Source organism: Hibiscus syriacus, unplaced genomic scaffold (genome assembly GCF_006381635.1).
Source record: "Hibiscus syriacus cultivar Baekdansim isolate YM2019G1 unplaced genomic scaffold, ASM638163v2 tig00015498_pilon, whole genome shotgun sequence".
In the NCBI taxonomy this organism is placed as follows: Eukaryota; Viridiplantae; Streptophyta; class Magnoliopsida; order Malvales; family Malvaceae; genus Hibiscus; species Hibiscus syriacus.
In genome coordinates this window covers 750836-772901 of record NW_024062367.1, presented here as the reverse complement: position 1 = coordinate 772901, position 22066 = coordinate 750836, and the positions used below count along the sequence as shown (strand labels likewise).

The 22066-nt window shown below is 36.7% G+C and overlaps 1 protein-coding gene and 1 pseudogene across 1 annotated transcript; one reads left to right on the top strand and one right to left on the bottom strand.

Moving 5' to 3' along the window:
• Positions 1-161: 161 nt before the first annotated feature.
• On the top strand, positions 162-13461 carry LOC120207943 (annotated as a pseudogene).
• Positions 13462-14091: 630 nt separating this feature from the next.
• Positions 14092-17358, bottom strand: LOC120207942 (heat shock cognate 70 kDa protein 2-like). Its single transcript, XM_039207327.1, has 5 exons — positions 16759-17358; positions 16215-16292; positions 15596-15709; positions 14440-14524; positions 14092-14354 (listed from the first exon to the last, which is right to left on the bottom strand). The coding sequence occupies exons 1-5, from the start codon at positions 17356-17358 to the stop codon at positions 14092-14094; spliced, it is 1140 nt and encodes a 379-aa protein (XP_039063258.1).
• Between the last annotated feature and the right edge of the window lie 4708 nt (positions 17359-22066).

The window sequence follows — 22066 nt, the reverse complement described above, 5'->3', positions numbered from 1 at the left end:
TGAAATACTTTATTCAATTCTCATTTTTTTTCTTTATATGCTTGTTTTATATTATAAATTGTTGTCTTTCCATCTACGTGGGACTCTAAACGTCAACTTTCCATTCTTTTCTTGCCAAACCTTCCTGTGGATAATTCAATTTAATCCTCTGTTTTCATCAGCAATATGAATGGCTTGTTGGATTACAATACAAGTCAATGGAGCTGGCAAACACTGACTGGGCCACAATCAGAAAATCACCACCATGGGCTATTGATTCTTGGGGTTTGGGTGAGTTCATATTGTTTCTTTTGATTTTGGTGTAATACATTAGATGGGTTGGTGATTAAACACTTAATATGTGCTAATTCTTTGAGTATCACTTTCTTTTCACATTGATCTCTTACGTATATTTACATCATGAAATTCCATTCGGACAAGAGTGATATTTCTTGCTCGGTTTAGAGTGATACTGGCTGTTTTTCATCTCTTTTAGACTCTAGGGTTGACTGAGAGTGATGCAGGAGCAGAGAGTGCTTAGCTTTAGATGTTCATTTGGCTATGTGCTAGTCAGCATTCATTTACTTAAGTTTATGAGTTTAGATTTATTTCAAAGTTTTCAAAATTCTTCTCAACTGTATTATGTGCTGTGTATTACAATGACTTCAGGAAATGTATTCACATATGCATGTATCTAATGCGAACCAGTAAAAAGGAAATAATAATATTTACGTATCTGTAATTCAGTTCATTTACTGTTTTTCTGCTATCTGATCTTCTGTTCAATCTGAACTCTTTTGTTTAATTTGGTAGGATGCCTTATTTCTGAGATTTTCTCTGGCACAAAGTTGGGAAAAACGAGGAGCTGCGCAACACTGCTTCTATTCCAAAGGTTTATGGTTATTATTAGGGATGACAATTCGAATTGTGGATTTGGATATTTGTGGATATCGGATCTGTTTTTTTTTTTGGTGTGTAGATTTGGATGTTAAAATTACTATTTGTTGTGAACTCGGAGAGGGTATTGATAGACATCCTCAAATATTCATTATAGACCCTGAGTATTTTATTAGTTGTCGCATTCCTCAGTTTGCTACTGCTTATATGCTTCCGTTTTGATCCTTGACAAGGCTAATTGTTTTTATTTATCTGCCTATTTTCTCGTCTCACAGTCTCTGCTTCCGGATTATCAGCGGTTATTGAGCTCCATGCCTTCCCGCAGGTTGAATACATCAAAGCTTATAGAAAATAGTGGTAAGTGCCTTTTGCTGAGTCTCTTGTGGTTGTTCCAAACGTATTAGAAATCCAGCAAAGCAATCTGCTTTATAAGCATGTGCTTATAGAAAGGCGGATGTTTTTGGTTTAATGGTTTTAGGTGTTGTTTTTATGTATGTTATGTCATTAAATGTTGGGTTGTTTTCGTATTGATGGAGGTTTATCTTAGGTATAGGGTGATTGCCTCTTGATTTTTGTGGCCGAGAAGGTGAGAGCTTTAGGTGATTATGTTTTTTTGTAATGGTGTTTATCCTCGTTTGAGGGTATTTCGTGTTTTCATATGTAATGAGGCATTTTATTCAATGAAATATGAGGTACTCTTTTCTTCCTTCCTATGTTCGTTAACATACTTCATAGTATGTGGACGAATACGAAGGGAGTTTTTAATGAGACCTCCAACTTCTATCAAAAAAAAATTCTTGGACCAACTACACCAAATGATTGACCTCTTTGGAGTGGCATGGAGTGTTCTTTATTCTTGCAACAGAAGTTATTCTCTTCTTTTATGTGGTAGTGGGTTTATTCTCCTTACTGAATTAGTCAATCTGTTTTCATGGATATTTTGTCTTCATTCTGTTATTTCTAGGTTATGGCACTTTATATTCTTATATTTGAGGATTAGCTCTACCTTTGAACAACACTCGAACCATTTTATCTGCATATAGCCTTTTAGTTTCCATTATTACTACTTTGTGGGAAGCGTTGGGAGATAAAAGAGGGCAATAGTTGTTCTGAACTCGTCCCCTCTCCATAGAAAATAGGGAGAAACAATAGAAAAACGAGGATCTGTATTTCGGTTAATGAGAAGTTTTCGTAAAAAGGGTGATGTAGCTGGAAGGGGTTGAGTATGATTGTCTTGGGTGATGATTTGAGATGATAGTAGACTTTTTGAAAGTGGAGTTATGTTGAAAGCTTTGTGCTTTAGAAAAACGATCTCACTGTTCCTCATTATTGTGATAAATTTTTTTTTATCATAAGGTTCAACCAGGAATTCTCTGTTTCATATGGCGCTTTTTAGTTCTGAAATGTGCTTTGTGAAATCATTGATGTTTCATTTTTCTCTTTATGTATACGATCTTATTTGCTTATGTTTCCACCAATAGCTTATTTGTTTTGAAATTCCTTCTTCTCTGTCAAGCTTTTTTCTTTTTGCTAATACTATATTCTTAAATGCTTTTATTGACAGAATATTTCCAAAATAAGTTGGTGGACACAATACATTTTATGGAAATTCTTAGTTTGAAAGACAGTGTTGAGAAGGATACTTTCTTCCGTAAGCTTCCTAAGTTAGTAGAGCAGCTTCCGCGCCAAATTGTGTTGAAGAAGGTACAATCTTTGAGCTCTAGTGTTATAAGTTGAGTAAGACCAATCATCTATGGTTTCAACTGCCAATTTATGCTTTCATAATTTCCTTTGCAGTTACTTCCTTTGTTAGCCTCTTCCCTTGAATTTGGTTCAGCTGCTGCCACTGCTTTGACTGCACTGTTAAAAATGGGTTCTTGGCTTTCAGCTGAAGAATTTAGTTTGAAGGTCATACTACTCCCTGTTTGAGTATACTTTACACATGATTTTATGTTTGATTTAAATAGAAAATTCCAACTCTGTTTATATATGTAGCTTGTGCTCTATTACTTTTGGCTGAATGGATAACATCTTCGTTTCTCCCTGCAGGTACTGCCTACAGTTGTGAAACTTTTTGCGTCTAATGACCGAGCCGTACGGGTTGCTCTCCTACAGCATATTGATCAATATGGGGAATCTTTATCAGCTCAAGTTGTTGATGAGCAAGTATGCAATCCACACCAAAGTGATTTTTGTGTTTCTCCCTCATTCAAGAAGATTTAGTTACTTAATTCAAACTCATGATAATATTGCAAATTATTAACTGTTAATTTAAATTTGTACAACTAGGTCTACCCCCATGTTGCTACTGGATTTGCAGACACATCTGCATTTCTTCGAGAATTGACTCTTAAGTCCATGCTTATATTGGCTCCTAAGGTATGTTCGTTTATTGCTGTTAGCAGCCATGTTACTTAGACCTATAATTTCCTAATGTATTTGTGTCAATCTCATGGTGGACAAGTCAAACTTGATTATTTTTGTAGATACACATATCCTAAATATTAGGAAGAGTTAAAAAAGAATTGAACATATTTGTCTTGGGCACACCTAGGTTCGGCACCTGAACCAAGAGTGGGCAACGTTGGGTAGCATGATTCCATTTTAGTAAAGGAAATTAAGATTGTTTTAGTAGAAGATACCTTGGTGTAAAATATTAGAAGAGATGTTTTGGACTCTTTTTATGTTTGTTGTAGGTCCAAGTTGCACCATCCAGCTAAGTGTTGAAAGTAGAGAGTTCTCTTTTAGCTTATAATTCGTGTTGTAGTGTTTTCACTATAGTTAGTTGTATCTCTTTCAAGAGTTTATTGTGTTCTTAGTCTTGTTGTTGACTTATTCACTCTAGCTAAGTGTTTTCACTCTAGTTAGTTGTATCTCTTATTAGCTAGCTTGCAATGTTATTCACAGGAACATACAAGGAACTGACAGAGTTTATATGAACAAACTTAGAAAGAAGATTGTTATTTCTTACTAATTAGTTTACAGCCTTTATAGAGATGACTAAGAACAAATAAGGAAACAATCCCTAAAAATCAGTAACTTCCCTAAGAATCAGTGACTAAGATTAGATCCTATTTTACAAGGTAACTCCTAGGACTAAGGTAAGTAATATGTCTTTAATCTTAGGAATTCCAACACTACCCCTGAAGCTGGAGTGTAGATATTTATCAAACCCAACATGCCAATAAGTTCTTCAAACATGTTTCTGCTCAAGCTTTTGGTTAACAAGTTTGCAACTTGTTGCCTAATAGGTAGGTAGGTGACACACTTTCTCTTGAGTTGATTTTTTTCTTTGATAAAGAGGCAATCTATTTCTATATGTTTGGTGCGATCGTGGTGAACAAAGTTATTTGTAATGATGACAGCTGCTTGGTTGTCAGAATGCATCTTTATAGGTCTAGTGTAAGGCACTTTTAGTTCTCCCATTAGTCGTTGTATCCAGATTCCTTCGCATATACCATGGGATAATGCTTGATACTCTGCCTCCTTATACCATGGGATAATGCTTGATACTCTGCCTCTGTACTGTTTGCGTGCATACATTTTTTGCTTCTCCATGTCACGAGGTTACCCTAAACATAAACTACAATAACCACTTGTAGAACGTTATCGTTAACAGACCCTGCCCAGTCTGCGTTATTGTATACTTCCACTCTGGTTGGCAGTTTTCTTGAAATGCAGGCCTTTACCAGGAGTCCCTTTTAGATACCTTAATATCCTATGTGCAGCTTCTAGGTGCTTCTCCCTTGGGGCATGCATGTACCGATGATAACTCTCACACCGAAGGCTATATCTGGATGGGTGTGAGATAGGTAGATAAGTCTCCCTACTAGTCGTTGATATCTCCCTCTGTTGATTCTTCTCCATCCTTATAAGTTCCCAATTTAAGATTAAATTCCATTGGAGTTCGACTGGTTTGCAACAAACCGACTTCTGATAGTAGATCAGAAACTTTCTTTGGGAGATGGAAATACCTACTTTAGACCTTGCTACCTCCATTCCAAGGAAGTATTTGAGATTTCTACAAGTCCTTAAGCTCGAATTGGGTACTAAGAAACTTTTTTAGTCTCTTAATTTCGCTTTAATCGATCTCCTGTTAATATATATCGTCCACATAAACAATGAGGATGCAACATTTTCCGCTTTTCGAGTGTTCGTAAAACATGGTGTGGTCTACCTGTCCTTGAATGAACTCTTACTGATCATAGTTTTGGCAAATTGGTTGAACCACGCCCTTAAAGATTGCTTCAGCCTATGTAAGGACTTCTTCAACTTACACACTTGATCCTTGTTTTCTTCAACCTGGGTGGGAAATCCATGTACACTTCGTCATTTAATTCCATCGAGGAATGCATTTTTTACATCCATTGAGTCGAGGGCTAATCCAAGTTGACAGCTAGGGTAGAAGAAGTCGAATGGTGTTTAGCTTGGCAACTGTGCAAACGTTTCGTCATAGTCAAGGCCATAGGTTTGGATGAAGCCCCTAGCCACAAGCCGAGCCTTGTGTCGGTCAATACTGGCATCGAGTTCAAATTTGTAGTGAAGATCCATTTGCATCCTACTATCTTCTTCCCACTAGGTGATCCGAGACTTCCCAGTTTCGTTGCTTTTTAGAGCCTTCATTTCTTCCATCACAGCTTGCCTTTACTTAGTTGATTTAAGAGCTCTTCTATATTTTTGGAGTTTCTATAGAATCAACATTAGACACAAAAGCTTTGTAAGACTTAGATAAGTTTCCATAGGACACAAACCGAGAAATAGGGTGTTGTGTGCAGCTCCTTGTGCCCTTTCGAACTGTAATTGAAAGATAGATGGATGGTGATGGAGGTGAGACTTCTATTCAGAACAATCCTCGGTTGGGGATGAAATTGGCATTGCTGTATCAGTTTCAGGAGAATGACACCGCGGAGTAAACCCAAGTTCTAGAGCATGTTCTTGTTGTCTTCCTGGATCAATTGGTTGTTGCTCTTCGGTAGTGTGATTAATCGTGCTAATTTCTTGCTGCATAGGGGAAACAGTGTCTAAATCTGAGATTATAATGGCACCCTAGTTTTAGGCTTGGTTGTGATGGTAGTGGTAGGATCATGAGGTAAAATGAGAAGGTATTAAGAGTCTCATCTTCATTGAGCAAGGTTGGTGGATAACACTTATAGCCTTTTTGTGTGGGGGAATAGCCAATGAAGACGCAGGTGTGGGTTCGAGGAATCAGTTTGGATTGATTGGGTTGATTATTATGGACAAAAGCTTTGCAATCGAATATTTTTGCTGGAAGCTTGGGAACAAGAAACAGGGGAAAGGCCTTTTGAAGGGTATTTAGAGGTGTTTGGAGGTTTAGGACCTGTGATGGTAGTCGGTTTATGAGGTAGCAGCAGTAGTAAGGACAGTCTCTCCCCACAAATATTTTGGGACACCCATGGTGAACATTAGGGCTTGAGCCACAGTAAGGAGATGTCGATTTTTTCTCTCGGAGATCCCGTTTTGTTGAGGGGTGTCAAGACAGAGCTTTGGTGTGTGATACCTTGGTCAGAAAGGTAAGGACTTAGAACAGAGTTAAAATATTATCTCCCATTATCTGTGCGGAGAGTATATATGGTAAAGTTAAATTGGGTTCGAACCATTGAGTGAAAGTTTTTGAATATTTTGGGTGTTTCAGTTTTCTCTTTGAGAAGGTAGACCCAACAAACCCTAGTGTGGTCATCAATGAAAGTTATAAACCACTTAGCCCCCGTAACTCTTCACTCGACTGGCTCCCCATAGGTCATTGAGAATTTATGAAAATGGTTGGGAGTGGATATAGGGTTTTAATGGGTATGGTACACGAGTATGTTTGGATAATTGGCAAATTTCGCACTTCAATGAACTAACATTTTATTTCCAAATAACAGTGGAAGATGTTTCTTCAAATACAAGAAGTTTGGATGTCTTAGTCTACGGTGCCATAACATACTTGTGTCCTTTTTTGAAGTGGATAAGCCAAACCTCCTTGTGTAATCTTTATTCCAAACATAGAGTCCATGATCAACTTTCGTAGTGTCAATCATCCTCCCCGATTTCTGTTCATGTACCACACAACTAATTGCAGAAAATTCAGCAAGATCGTTTTCATCCTTGGTAAGTTTACTGATTAAAAGTAAATTGCAAGACTAGTTTAGGACATGTAGGACTTTATTGAGAGAAAAATTCTCTATTAGTTGTACTTTTTCCACTCCATCCGCCAGTGAGTAAGAGCCATCAACTATGCGGATTCAGACTGATTATGACAGGGTGTATAGGTGTGAAACAAGGAGTTACCAGTCATGTGTTCGAAAGCACCCGAATCGAGTATCCAAGAGGATTGATTGTTAGATTCAAAGGCAATGTTGAGGGCAGTACCTTGGGTGGCTAGAGATCCCCGAGTAGTAAAAGTACTAAGCAACTTATGGAGAGCCTCAAGTTGGGTTTTGGTTAGGCGAACATAGAGAGCATCATTTGCAGCAGTGGAGTTGTTAGAAGACAACAGTGCAATCTTGTTCTCCTTTTGGTTTTTTCCAGGATAGCCATGGAGTTTGAAGCACTTTTCTATAGTATGACCAACACGATTGCAGTGGTTACACCATGGCCTGGTTGATCCAGAATCATTTCCAGCACTGGGCTTTTATGGTTGAGGGCCTCTGGAGATAAGGGTAGAGTTTTCTGTAGGACAGTAACCACCAGTTGTCACAGGTTTAGGTTCCTTCGAGTCTCCCATCATGATAAGGCGGCACTTTTCTTCTCTTCTAACTTCTGCAAATGCTTCATCGATGGTTGGTAGAGGGGTTATGCCCAGAATTTGTCCACATACCTCATCTAACTCACGGTTTAGTCCTGCTAGGAACTCATAGAGACGTTTATTGTTGAGGTGAGTCATAAACTTGGTGTGTTCCATGCCTTCACCCCAGTCTGCCTCATAGTACATATCCAGCTCTTGCCACATAATTTTTCAGATTGTTGTAGTAGTGAGTTACTTCGAGTGTTCCTTGTCGGATATCTTTTAACTTCAGCTTGATCTCAAATGCTTGGGAGGCATTTCCAAGAGCCGAGTAATTTTCTTTGATTGCATCCCACGTCTTTTGCAGTCTTGAAGAAGAGATAGGTGTGACTTATATGGCCTTTCATTGAATTAATTAGCCACGCCATTGCAATCGAGTTGTTGAGTTCCCAAGTGGCATAAGACGGGTCTGTTGTGTCTGGTCGTGGAATTTCTCCATTGATGTACCCTAATTTGCCACGACCACGAATCACCATAATGACCGATTGAGACCATTGCAAGAAGTTTTTTCCATTTAGTCGATGATTGGTTATTATAAGGGAGGAATTAAGGTCATCTTGAGTGGTTCCCTGATTAATATTCTGAGTCATTTGTGAGGTCTCAGTTTCAGATAGAGTTTCGCCAATATCTCCCATGGGAAAAGGATTAAATTGGAGAGACAAGAAGGATTAAATGAGAGGGACAAAAAAAGAGAGGAGAGATTAGAGACGAAAAGAACAGGATCAGATGATTCCTAAAGCTTTGATGCCATGAACAAACTTAGAAAGAAGATTGTTATTTCTTACTAATTAGTTTACAACCCTTATAGAGATGACTAAGAACAAATAAGGAAACAATCCCTAAAAATCAGTAACTTCCCTAAGAATCAGTGACTAAGATTAGATCCTATTTTACAAGGTAACTCCTAGGACTAAGGTAAGTAATCTGTCCTTAATCTTTGGAATTCCAACAAACTTTGATCACTTGGCTTTATAAGATAGTCAAATGATAGTTGGAACTGGGAGACAAAGCGAAGATGTTTTCCATAACTAATCATGATCCATTGAGTGGTATGGGATCATTCCCTATTGACCACTGCTAAAATTTAGGATCTTCAGATTAGTGCTAATACATACATTAAGTAATGAATTCCTTGTTATATGCCAATGGTCTTGCCTATTTTTGGATGTTGACAATGTAGGATAATAATGTGTAAGGTCTTATTGTGTGCAAAGTTCGATTGCTTATTTATGTTGTCTCAAATACAATGGGGGGAAAGGTGTTATGAAAAAAATGAAAAACAAAAGAGGTTGAGTTTGATATGAGTTTGTGATTTTAATCCTATATTATCTCCATGGTCTTGCTAGCTTTCATTGTCTATTTTGTTGCAGCTTCGTGATATATTTTTATTTATTATGTAAAAATGCAAATTGAATCTTTTCTAAGTTTTGTGTTGTCTTATTCTGCATTGCAGCTTTCGCAACGTACTTTGTCAGGCTCATTATTGAAATATCTTTCCAAGTTACAGGTATGCATCATGTGGTATAATGTTCTATTTTATTTCTGGTCGGTCTATATATATATGTGACTTAAAAGGAATAACAGAAACAACCAAGTGTTTCTGATCCTATAACCTTAGGTCTGCATTACCAGTTTATGAAAATCACCAAGGCTTCTCCATATATACTACTTTAAGAAAGTTAAGTTCTCATTTAATTTGTTTGAGGTTCTCTCATGCTAAATAATCTTCTTTATACATTGGCAATGTTGTGCAGGTCGATGAAGAGCCTGCAATTAGGACAAATACCACCATATTGCTAGGAAACATTGCAAGTTACCTAAACGAAGGGGTTAGTTGATTCTTGGCCAATCCTTGTTTAGATTTTGAGTGACCTAAAATTGACATCTGAGATAATAGTGTTTAGTGGTGATCCTCTTTCTTTTAGTGTCTAGTTATATGTTCCCTGTTAAAGTTCAATTAATTGTCTCCTGTTGAAAAATTGTCATCTCTTGGCCTAACATTGTAGACACGGAAGAGAGTTTTGATAAATGCATTTACGGTCCGTGCATTACGTGATACTTTCTCTCCTGCCCGAGGAGCAGGTATACTTGTTTATGGCTAGTTTCTGATACTCTTGGTTTTTAAAATGCTTTCTTTGTTTTTCAAAGCATGTGTTCTTGGGGTTTTGGTGTCATCTAACTAACATGTAATTATATTGTGGCAGGAGTTATGGCTTTATGTGCCACCAGTTCTTATTATGACATGACTGAGATTGCTACTCGGATTCTTCCAAATATTGTTGTACTCGTTATTGATCCTGACAGGTAATGTTATTCTTGAATGGTTTGTTTATTGTCGACATTTTATTATCATCCATCAGTGTACATGAAGAATGTGCTCTCGTCTCTTTAACAGTGATGTAAGGTCAAAGGCTAACTTTAGGTGGATGAGGATAACTTTAGGTGGAACAAATGTGTTTGGCAAGGTCTGGTTCCTCCTAGAGTAGAGGTTTTCCTTTGGCAACTATCACTTAATAAAGTAGCGGTTAGAGGGGAATTGAAGAAAAGGGGGGTTCACTTAGGGGAGGACTCTCTATGCCCCTTTTGCAATCAAGCAGAGGAATCAGTTCAGCATCTGTTTATTTACTGCCAGTTTTCCTGGGTACTATGGAACAGAATCATAGCCTACTGGGGTATCAAGTTAGCCTTACCTACTGATCCTTCATCAATTCTAATTTCATGGTCTGTTCTTAGGCCATTTTCTAATATGTGGAAGTTTATTCCGGGGGCTGTTTTATGGTCGATTTGGAAGATGAGAAACGAAATTGTTTTGAAAGAGGCAAGCTGGACACATCCTCATGTTTTTCACAGTCAGGTTAAGGCTTGCGAAATGGTTCCTAGCTAAGTATCCTTTATCCTCTATTCAAGTGGACTCTATAATTGGTGATCCTTCATTGGCTGATAATATTTCAGCTTCTCTTGATTCGAACAGGCCTGTGGTTTACTGGAGTCCTCCTCCAGTCGATTTTTTTAAGTTTAACGTGGATGGAGCAGTTAGTAGGGTTGGGTTGTTAGCAGGAATTGGGGGCATTCTTAGAGATTGGAATCGGATTAAATTGATGTCGTTTTCAGAAAAAATAGGGCCTACTCCTATTATTTTAGCAGAGTTAAAAGCTATCAAAAGAGGAATAGACATCTTTGTGTCATCAGAATGGGTATTGAAGGGAAGGCTTATTATTGAATCTGATTGCAAGCTAGCTGTGGAGTGGTTGAAATATCAGGAGTCAGTTCCTCCTTTTCTTTTAAATTTTGTCAAGGATATTGCGGATGCGGTTTCTGAGTATGAGGTCATTGTGAGGTGGATTCCGAGAAGATGTAATTGCGAGGCAGATTTGCTTGCAAAGGAGGGGATTGGGTAGTGGGTCACTTTTTTAGTACTGAGTTCGGAGGTTTTTAATCAAGGCGTTATAAGAGTGTGCTTAAGTTTTATGTATCTTAAAGGAGTGGTTCTAGTTTTATGTAATTTTTACATTATCAATATATTAAGGTTCTCTATTCCTCCTTCCCCTAGTAGGTTCTGACCTCATGGTAAGGGCTACTTAGAAGGAGGTTTTTATGAGACCTACTTTTCCTATCAAAAAAAATGTAAGGTCAAAGGCATTTCAAGCAGTTGATCAATTTTTACAGATAGTGAAGCAGTGTAACGAGAAGGTGAGCTTTAAGATGCTTTCATCTCTCTCATTTCATTTCATTTCATTGAATTTAGGCAAATGCAAACTTTAATGTAACTTCAGTGCTATCAAGCACAGAAAAAATAATACTTCATTTATTTATCTATAACATTTGCTTCTTCTCTTGATCAGCATTCTAATGCATTCAATATAAATTTTCCCTCCTTAATGAAACATTTTGTAACTCTTGGTTTGTAGATTCTAAGCAGTAAATCATGTTTTGAACAGGCTAAAACTTATTAAAAGCAATTTTATCTCTCGGCTCTGCAAGGATTGATATGGTTTCATCCTGTTGCTTTTAACCAGTGTATGGCTATGTTTGAACAGGCTAAAAATTATGTCTTTTTTTTATTCAAAATATGTCTTGCTGCTTTTATGCGTTTATCTCTTTCTTTGTTGTTCTTTATCTTAGGTTTTAGTGTGGATGTTTTGGTTCAGCCAATACTGAAGGCATATCAAACATTGTTGACTAGTATCAGTATCAAACTAAACTATTATCTTTATACAAGCGCAAGTTTTTTTGATATTTTAATCTTTAACAGCTGTTCTAAGAAATCTTCAATATCATCTATGGTATGGTATTTTCTTATACTAATGCTTTTTATCTATTATTCTTCACAGAGTAATGCTGGAGATACAGCTGACGCTGGAAGTTTGGGGATTTCATCAATGCCAGGAAATGCCGGTTTACTGGGGTTAGTTGAAAATATTTGCTGTATTTGGCAATATTGCTTGTTATCATGCTACAAGATGCTTCAGATGGAATCAATGACCTTTTTTATATTACAATTTGTTTTCTTGTACGGCGCATTAAATTTACAGCTATTTTAGTTAAATGATTTATAAAGGAATGTCCCAAAAATTTTATAGCCACTTGATGGATGATGTATCTCTTTGGCAAGGCTGTAATTGTTGTTGTTGACCGCTAGGATTCTGACCTTGCAGATGGGCCATGAGTTCCTTGACTCTTAAAGGCAAAGCTTCTGATCAAGCTCCAGTTGCTACTGCCAATTCCGTCACGCCTGCAACTATAACAACATCTACATCCAGCCCAGGTATTTATTGCGATTATACAAGTAATAAAATTTGGAGCCTATATATTGGAAATAAGTTGATACAATGCTCTGCACTTTTGGTCTTTTGCCTGATTATTTGTTTGTGTTCATTTAATAATTCCATTTCTAATGTTGTTTTTCTATGACAATCTTAGGACTAATAGAAACTCCAAGTACAGCGCCAGTCCACCGTGTAAGTTCTAGTACAGATTTTGCAGATCAACCCATGGCTCCATCTCCTACTTCAACTGACGGCTGGGGAGAAATTGAAAATGGCATTCATGAAGAACATGACAGTGACAAAGATGGATGGGATGATATTGAACCCCTTGATGAGCCAAAGCCATCTCCAGTTTTGGAAAATATTCATGCGGCTCAGAAGCGTCCTGTTTTACAACCAGTTTCTCAGCCTAAACCACAAGGTAGTATTCTCCAATTATTCTCCATTCAATTGTGTAATGTAGGAAATGAGTTTTCTAGTCTTAACGTTTATGGTCCTAGATGGTCAAATATTTTTGTTCAACACAGATATTTGCGAAAATTTGAAGATTTACATTTTTGGTGGTCTGTTCTTTTTTTCTTTGCTTTAGCTTCTACGAGTGTGAGACCAAAAAGTACAGTGAAGGTGAATAAAGATGAAGATGATGACTTGTGGGGTTCGATAGCAGTTCCTCCTCCAAAATCTGCTTCTAAACCATTGAATTTAAAGACAGCTGGAACAGCTGATGATGATGATCCCTGGGCAGCTATTGCAGCTCCCCCTCCAATAACCAAGGCAAAGCCTTTATCAGCAGGAAGAGGCAGAGGAACTAAAGCAGCTGCTCCCAGATTAGGTGCACAGAGGATAAATCGTACATCCTCAACTGGGATGTAAATCATAAGAGAAAAATATCAGGTTTTGTATACTTTTCTGCATCTGGTGACTGATTTCACATTAAAATGTTGCGTGCCAAGTAGTACTGTGACATATTATTTGATTTGTAACCATTCTTTTGCACAAAATGTTTACTGATGTACTGCCTCTTGAGAAGACTGGTGTGCAATTTTGATCATGTAAATGTATTTTGTGAAGGGAACAGAATGAACTAAGCTTTATTTAGAAGTATTCCTTTGAAAGAATAATAGAAAGTTGCCGTGGCTATAACCAGACTTTGATGTTTATGTGCATGGGACCCGATGTATTTGAACTCCCATTAAGAGTTTCATATCAATTGAAAGTATGTACAGAGAAAAGATCATTTAGTGAAATAGAGTTGTTTTCCAAGTCCAAGTAAGCAACATTGCCAACTTGATTGATGACAACTGATTCAATAATCCTATCGAAGTGGTGGTGTCCATCAAGCAGCTGAATATGAGGATGCATAGAGTATACGTGGACTCCACGGCTGGCTATGCTTGATTAATTATTTGAGCTGTTCCATCCTCAGTTAGTAGCAGTATTTTTTTCTTCTATTTTTTATAAGTTTTTATAAGAATTAGAGGCCTCATTAAAAACTCACTCCATAATTACTAGAAATAGAAATTGCGACAAAAAGCGGAAGGGAGAAAAGAGTGCTTTCAGTTTTATTAGAAAAGGGGAAAAACTCCAAGAGTACAAAAGAAAACAAAGTACACCATAGAACAAAAATCAACTATAACATAAAACCACCATCAAAATCCTATATTATCCAATTCCCTCTTTAGCCAACTTATCCAGCTCCTTATTTGCGCTTATAGGAATAAGACGAATATTACTCTTGTCTTTTCTAGTAATAACCACAATCTTCTTCACAAGAGTTTCAAAGACCATTGGACAACCGATAGGATTCTCAATCCACTCAACAGTCCTACTGCAATCACTTTCCAGAATCAACGAATCATTATTTCCCAAATTCAAAGAGGAAAATAAAGAGAGACCAGTTCTAATCGTTTTTAGATCTGCCAAAGCTGGAGGACCAAATCCAATGAACTCCGAGAAGGAAGAAAGAGTTTGCACCTGAGTTTTTTTTATTAAACCCCTAATGCCCCTTACTCCAGTCCCTACCAACAGCTCCGTCCACATTCAACTTCAAGGAGCCATCTAGTGGCGGAGACCACCCCGATGAGGACGAGGACAACTGAGGACATTTCTTAAATGAAACACAAAAATCGGCTATAGATGGATCCCCAATTAGGGTGTCTAACAGAAGTGGTCTCTAAATGCTTGGTCGAGAACCAAGAAGCGAGGTGAAACCTAGCCAAGAAGCATAGGTGGGACAGATCAACGATACCATCCTCAAAGACAATAGAGTTTCTTAATTTCCATAATGACTAAACAATAACCCCCAGGATGAAAGCCCAAATCCAAGATAGAGGGACAAAGGAATTCCAAGCAGACAAGAGATAGGACATATCATTTGGAAGAGCAATAGAAATATCCTAGAATCGAAGAAAATGGATCCAAAGTCCCCAAGCAATATTACACTCTAGAAACAGGTGCAATACAAATTCTAGAGTCTGCCTACAAAAAAGGCAGGAAATATCAATTACACCTGGAACACCACACTTAAATAATTACGTCCTTACAGTTATCCTCTTATGAATCACCTGCCACAAAAAAGCCTCCACCCTTGGTGGAGCTAAACCAACCCCACACACAAGAAGGGATCCTTACCATCCATATTTAATAGTATTTTCCTACAAGATTTAACCGAATAGCATCCTTTCCCATTATCAGTCCACGACAAGCCGTCATTAACACCTTGAATACAACAACTGCTAAGTAAGGACATGAAATTTAGGCAAAGTTCTAATTCCCAATCGGATAGGTTCCTTCTAAGTTGGATATCCCATGTCCACCCTAGCGGGTCAAATTTTCCAAACTCCGTAAATTTCCCTTCTTTATTCAAAGAAATAGTGAAGATTCTAGGGAACTAGTCTTTTAAAGGAGCATCCCTAATCCATTTATTAAAGCAAAATGAGATAGCCTTATCATTCCTGGCGCGAGCTTGTATGTGATTTCGGAAACTAATACCAAAATTATCCTCCTTGATGCAGTTATTCACCACACCTCTCAGAATCCAAGAAGATTGCGAAAATTGAGCTTTATCAAGAAACAAAGACTAGCAGTCAATATTATACATGTAACAAATCAACCTTTTCCATAGTGATTTTGGTTCCGTTCCAAATTTTCAAGTCTATTTCCTAACCAAAGCTTGGTTCAGTAAAGCAAGTTCTGGAATACCCAAGCTTCCATTGTCCTTTACAAGGCAAAACAAAGGCCAATTAATCCAATGTATACAGTTCCTCTCCATGTTACCACCCTAAAAAAACAAAGCCATAATAGTTTTTAGTTTCTTATACATGGAAGCGGGTAATTTGAAAATTGAAAGATAGTACATGGGCAAGGTTGCAAGAACATATTTCAAAAGCACTAATATGCCTGCCAGAGAAAGAGACGAAGCTTTCTAGTTAGCAAGCTTCTCATAAAATTTATGTATAATAAGTTCCCAAATTGTGAGAAAGGGGCCATCAATGGCAAGGTGAGCATGAATAAGAGATGAGCAGCAAATATCTAGTAAAGAAAGTATAACACTTGTATATTGATTGTGTAAAAGAAATATACATAATACAAGGTTGCTATTGTTTATATACAGCTTCTAATGACTAATGTAAGTCTTAATAGATTTCAAAACTAACCATGCTAACAACCTTAACTGCTATTAACAACATTAAGAAGCTTCTAACTATTCAACTAATAATCCCATGCAGTTTAAGCTCATACACGTTGCAGTACTAACAACATTGTTGCTGACTCATCATGCTAACATTCCCTCTACTTCTTCTTATGCTCTTCTGACCTTGAACATCCTTGAACTCCAATCTCCTATTGAAAAACTTCAAATGCTGCTTTAGCCAAGGGTTTAGTAAAACCATCAACCACTTATGTACTTCTTGATGAAAAGACGGACACTTGAAACAAAAGTGCGATACATCCTTCCGTTCGACTTGAATCGGAAGTGCCGATACTTCCTTCCGTTCGACTTGAATCGGAAGTGTCGATGCCTCCTTCCGTTCGACTTGAATCGGAAGTGCCGATGCCTCATTCCGTTTTCTTTCTTTTGTTCTTCTTATTCACCTTCATTTGTTTCTTCTTCATCCTCTTATACAAGGTTCCTTGATATTTGTTCCCTTGGACACTTGACTGTGAAGCTTTCAAGTCCCATGAAACTTTGAGATAGAAGCAACAAATCATGATGATGCACAATCCAAAATAACCAGTAATGCAACACCATATAGCACATCCATAAAAAACTAGTTTGAACAAAATTTGTTTCCAATGGGAACCCGTACAAAATTTGTTTCCACTCACCCCGAGCAATGGTAACTCCTTCTTGTTCTTTCTCTTAAACTCCTGAACAAAGTAGTTCACCATTATGTTATCAAGATCTTCACCTCCAAGGTGAGTGTCCCCAGCAGTGGCTTTCACTTCAAAGATACCCTCTTCAATGGTTAGAAGAGAGACATAAAAAATACCACCACCAAGATCAAAGATTAATACATTCTTTTTACCGACACTGGTAGCCTTCTTGTCAAGACCATAAGCAATAGCCGCAGCTGTGGGTTCATTGATGATACGCATGACATTACGAGCAATAATGACACCAGTATCCTTTGTTGTCTGACGCTGAGAGTCAGTGAAGTATGCAGGGACGGTAACCACAACATTCTTAACTGTAGACCCAAGGTAAGCCTTAGCAATTTCACGTATCTTTATGAGTACCATTGAAGAGATCTCCTCAACAGTAAATTGTTTCTCTTCACCCTTGTAAGTAACAACAATCATTGGTTTGTCACCAGGTCCAGCAATGACCTTGAATGGACATAGTTTCATATCACTCTGAACAGAAGAACCAATGAATCTACGTCTAATCAATCTCTTTGCATCGAAGATGATATTGATGGGATTCATGGGGTAAAACCGACATAAGAAGGCATCGTCCTGTTACCTTGATCATTGGCGATGATCTCAACACGGTCGTTTCACCAAACCCTAACATAAGAATAAGTGGTTCCGAGATCGATTTCGATAGCTGGACCTTCTCCTTTACCGACCATTACTTCTTTTCCTTTTGTTGTGTTGACTAAAAGAATATGAAAAAGAACGAAAAAAGGTAGGAGGAAAAAGATGTGCTAACAGCTAGGGTTTCAAGAGATGATTTCCAGATCAAATATATGTGACGTTGATAGAGAAAGAGGAAATCGACAATTGAGAAGAAGAACGACGCAAATTTTAGCAAATTCCAGCAAATTTCAAACCCCAACCAAACAAACTAATCAAAATTCTAGCAACAAACAAACGCATGAAACCAAAACTCAAGAACGAATCTCAATCCCTAACCAATAACAGGAAAAAAAAACAAGAATTCAAGTTTGAAGTTACCAAATTGAATCTGCAAAGCTTTGACTCAAACAACACACAACTGAGTCGGAAAGATGATCGATAGCAAGACCATCAAAAACTCTTAGATACGATCATTAACGGCGGCGAAAGCAGTTACTGTGGCTCTAGAACCATTCGGCAAATGATACCATGTGAGAAAGGGGCCATCAATGGCAAGGTGAGCATGAATAAGAGACGAGCAACAAGTATTTAGTAAAGAAAGTATAACACTTGTATATTGATTGTGTAAAAGAACTATACAAAATACAAGGTTGTTGTTGTTTATATACATCTTCTAATGATTAATGTAAGTCTTAACAGATTTCACAACTAACCATGTTAACAACCTAACAACCTTAACCGCTATTAACAACATTAAGAAGCTTTTAACTATTTAACTAATAATCCCATGCAGTCTAAACTCATACACGCTGCAGTACTAACATTATTATTGCTGACTCATCATGTTAACATCATGCTAACACAAATACATATCAAATTCCTTTTGTGCCCCAGAGGTAGGCTAAAGTATTCCGAGGGGAATTGAACTACCGAAACTCCAGCTGCCAAGCCTAATTTTTCAGAGTTTCTTCATTAACATTTATCCCAAACAACCTTCTCTTAGAAAAATTCAGTTGTAGACCTAACATAAATTCAAAGACACAAAGCACTCTTACATTTCTAATTTGATTTTTGGAGGCACCACTAAAAATAATAAGATCATATGCAAATTAGAGATGAGAAAGCAAGAATGAATCGTTTGGCTTTCCAATTCGAAATCCATCAAACAAATTCGAGGATACTGCCTTTGCCAACATGAGGTTTAACATCTTACCCCATCAAGTTAAACAATAACGGAGAAGGGGAACAACCTTGAAAGAGCCCTCTTGTCATTTCAAACTCTTCCATAGACGGCCCATTAACAAGTATTGAGATAGAGGCAGAAGATGTATATTTAACAATCCACGTTATCCAACGAATCACCAAAGTCCATTCCCTTCAAGGTTCGGAAGAGAAGAGTCCATTCAATTGTCATATGCCCTATGGAAATCGAAGCCCTTTTTTTCTCCAATAATCAACTCATTCATTAGTTAAAAATGGATAGTCAAGAATTTGCCTCCCCGAGATAAAAGCAAATTGAACTGGGTTGATAATGGAATTAATACATGATCTAAGCCTCTGAGACAGAACTTTAGACAATATTTTATAAAGACCAACCACAAGGTTGATCGGCCTGAAATCCTCCAAGGCTATTGAATTTAATTTTTTCGGAATCATAGTAATGAATGTGTGATTATTCTCGTTTTCCCACTTTTTGCCCGAGAAAAATCCTTTAAAAACTTCAATATAAGATCCTTGAGATTTAGCCAAAATTTCTTGAAGAATCCCATATTTAGTTCATCCAATCCAGGAGCTTTGTTGCTGTTCAAGGAAAAATGTCGTCCCATATTTCATCCTCTGAGAAGGGTTTTTCTAATCCTGTAGCTTATTCATTCGATAGTTTCGGAAAATTCAGGTCCATCCCTTCTACTTCCAAGGAAGAAGAACTGTTGTATGCATACTTGAAATAATCATATATACTACTCCTTATTAAAATCGGGACTAAGGTAACCCTATCTCCAACTTTAAAAGATTTTATGGTGTTTTTCCTTCTCATAATCAAGGCACAAATATGGAAAAACCTCGAATTGAGATCGCTGTCTTTAATCCTTATGGATGGAATTCTGGAACCAAATACTCTCATCTTTTCGATATAGAGACCTCAACTTTTTTATAAGCTATCAAGACTTCCCGATCATCCATAGAGAGTCCCCCAACTGAAAAGTCGCCTTCATGGAATGAATTTTTTCTCTAGCTTCCTGATTGCTTCTGATATCCTCTTAGCATTATTTCTGGCTATTTCCTCATCTCAGATTTAGTTCCTTTAATAACACTCAAAAAACCCCTTCTATTATTCTTCAGTCGCAATTCCTTCATTGTTGATTCCATCATATTGAAAAAATTTGAATCCTGTAATAGGTAATTATAGAGCTGGAAAGGTTTCGACCCCCAATTCACTTTCTCTATAGCCAATTCTATTGCATTATGACCCAATAGAGATTTCAGAAGAAGCACTTATGTGATATTCGAGTAAACACCAAAAAACTACTATCGATCAAAAAAATGATCCAACCTTACCGAAAAGGATTTTCTATATTGTTGCACCAAGCAAAGGACCCCCAATAAGAGGGAGATTAACTAGATTAAAATGATGGATGAAATTTCTGAGCAAATTCATGTTGTTCCAATTCTGAGAGGCTCCAATTTTTTCTTCCGTGGACATATACAAATTAAAATCCCCACCATTGCTCACAAGAATCCTCAACTGCTCAACAAAGGCCAATAATTCCTCTAAAAAAATTATCATTCTCCTCAACAACCGGTCCATAAATGTTAATGAACTCGCACCTAAAATGTTTATCCTTAATCATCTCCACAACTGCAATAAATCTAGGATAACTAATTTGATATGTAATTTCAAAAAAAATCCTCATACCATAAGGATATCAACCCCCGTAGAACCAGAAACAGGCGAAGAACAGTGCCCATGCAAATTACCTTCTTTCAGTCTTCTCAATGAAGTCGGTTTAAAAATTGAAGTTTTAGTTTCCTGTAGAAAGACAAAAGCCGGTTTCCTCTCCATAACCAATCTCCTCACTACCCTAGATTTTTCATTCCTTTCAAGCCCCCTTATGTTCCAAGAAATGATTGAGAAATTAGACGTAAGAAAAGTTGTTAAAAAATACCTTGAGATTGCGAGATGGGTTATCTACAATCTACCCCATCCTTCTCCTTTTCCAAGCTAACAACTCTATTTACCAAACTTTGTTTCCCTCCTTTAAAATAGATACCCAATACTCTGCTCACCTCTCAAGTATTAAGAGCTTCCAGTAGATGTTTCGAGACTATAGGACACTAGATCTTTTATATACTTTCTTGAAGAAGTTTGATCCCTGACCACTGCTAAAATGGGTTATTCCTGGTATAAAAGTCTGACCCTAGTTGGGGTTTTCGTTTGGAAAAAAACTCTGAGTCCAATCTTATGTGAGGAGGATTAACACCAAGCCCAGTAGAGCATGTATTCTTAACGAGCGATAGAGTAACAATGATCGAAGCAATTTTAATAGGGCCCATATTAACATTGTCTACCCAGGAGAAGACTCATGTTCTATATCTCTAAATCCCAAACCCACATGTTCCCCAATGATAGCACTCTCACTACCCTGGGAAACTGGATTTCTATCATTATTATTATTAGGGTAAAGTATAGTAATGGTCACTGAACTTTTCTAAAGCTTTCATTTAGGTCCCCAACTTTTAAAACTTGTAATATAATCCCTCAACATTTAGTCCGTTTGCAATATGGTCCCTCAACATTTAGTCAGTTTGCAATATGGTCTCTGACGTAACTGTTGGGGGAAAATATTACAAACGGACTAAATGTTAGAGACTGTATTGCAAGTTTTAAAAGTTAGGGGACCTAAATGAAATCTTAAGAAAACTTCAGTGACCATTACTATACTTTACCCTTTTATTTTACACGTGTAAACAAACGAATAAAGCAGCTGATACTTATATATATAGGGTAAACTAAAACTAAGGTCACTTAATTCTGGATTTAGTAATAAACATGTTACTTTTCTTCTAAAAGCTATAAATAAATCATTTAATTAAAATATTATTACACGAAAATAGTGATGTGACTTTATATAATAACGATCTTATTCTTTAAAATTTATATCATTTATTAATTTGATCTTTATTTGAAACAATTTAATAAATTTAATATTTAATATTTAAAAATTTAAAAAGCTTATCATTATATTATTTATTCTTCTCCGATCAATATTATATTATTTGTTTATAGTATGATAATATTCTTATACTAATGTGTTGCTATTTTATGACACAATGCAATTATTCATCTATTAATTTAATTTGATGGAGTCGTTTGATTTGATAGTATCGTAAAAAAAATTAGATTAATAATTTTTTTATATTAATATAGGATGATTACCATTGGTATTAAAAAATATTAAATATAAATGATTAAATTTATTGAATTATTTTAAATAAGAACAAGTTTAATAAAATATATAAATTTAATGAATTAAAAACATTATTATATCATATTATATCAAACGTCCATTTCATTCTTAACGATAAGATGAAATGCAAGTAATATTAATATAACCAT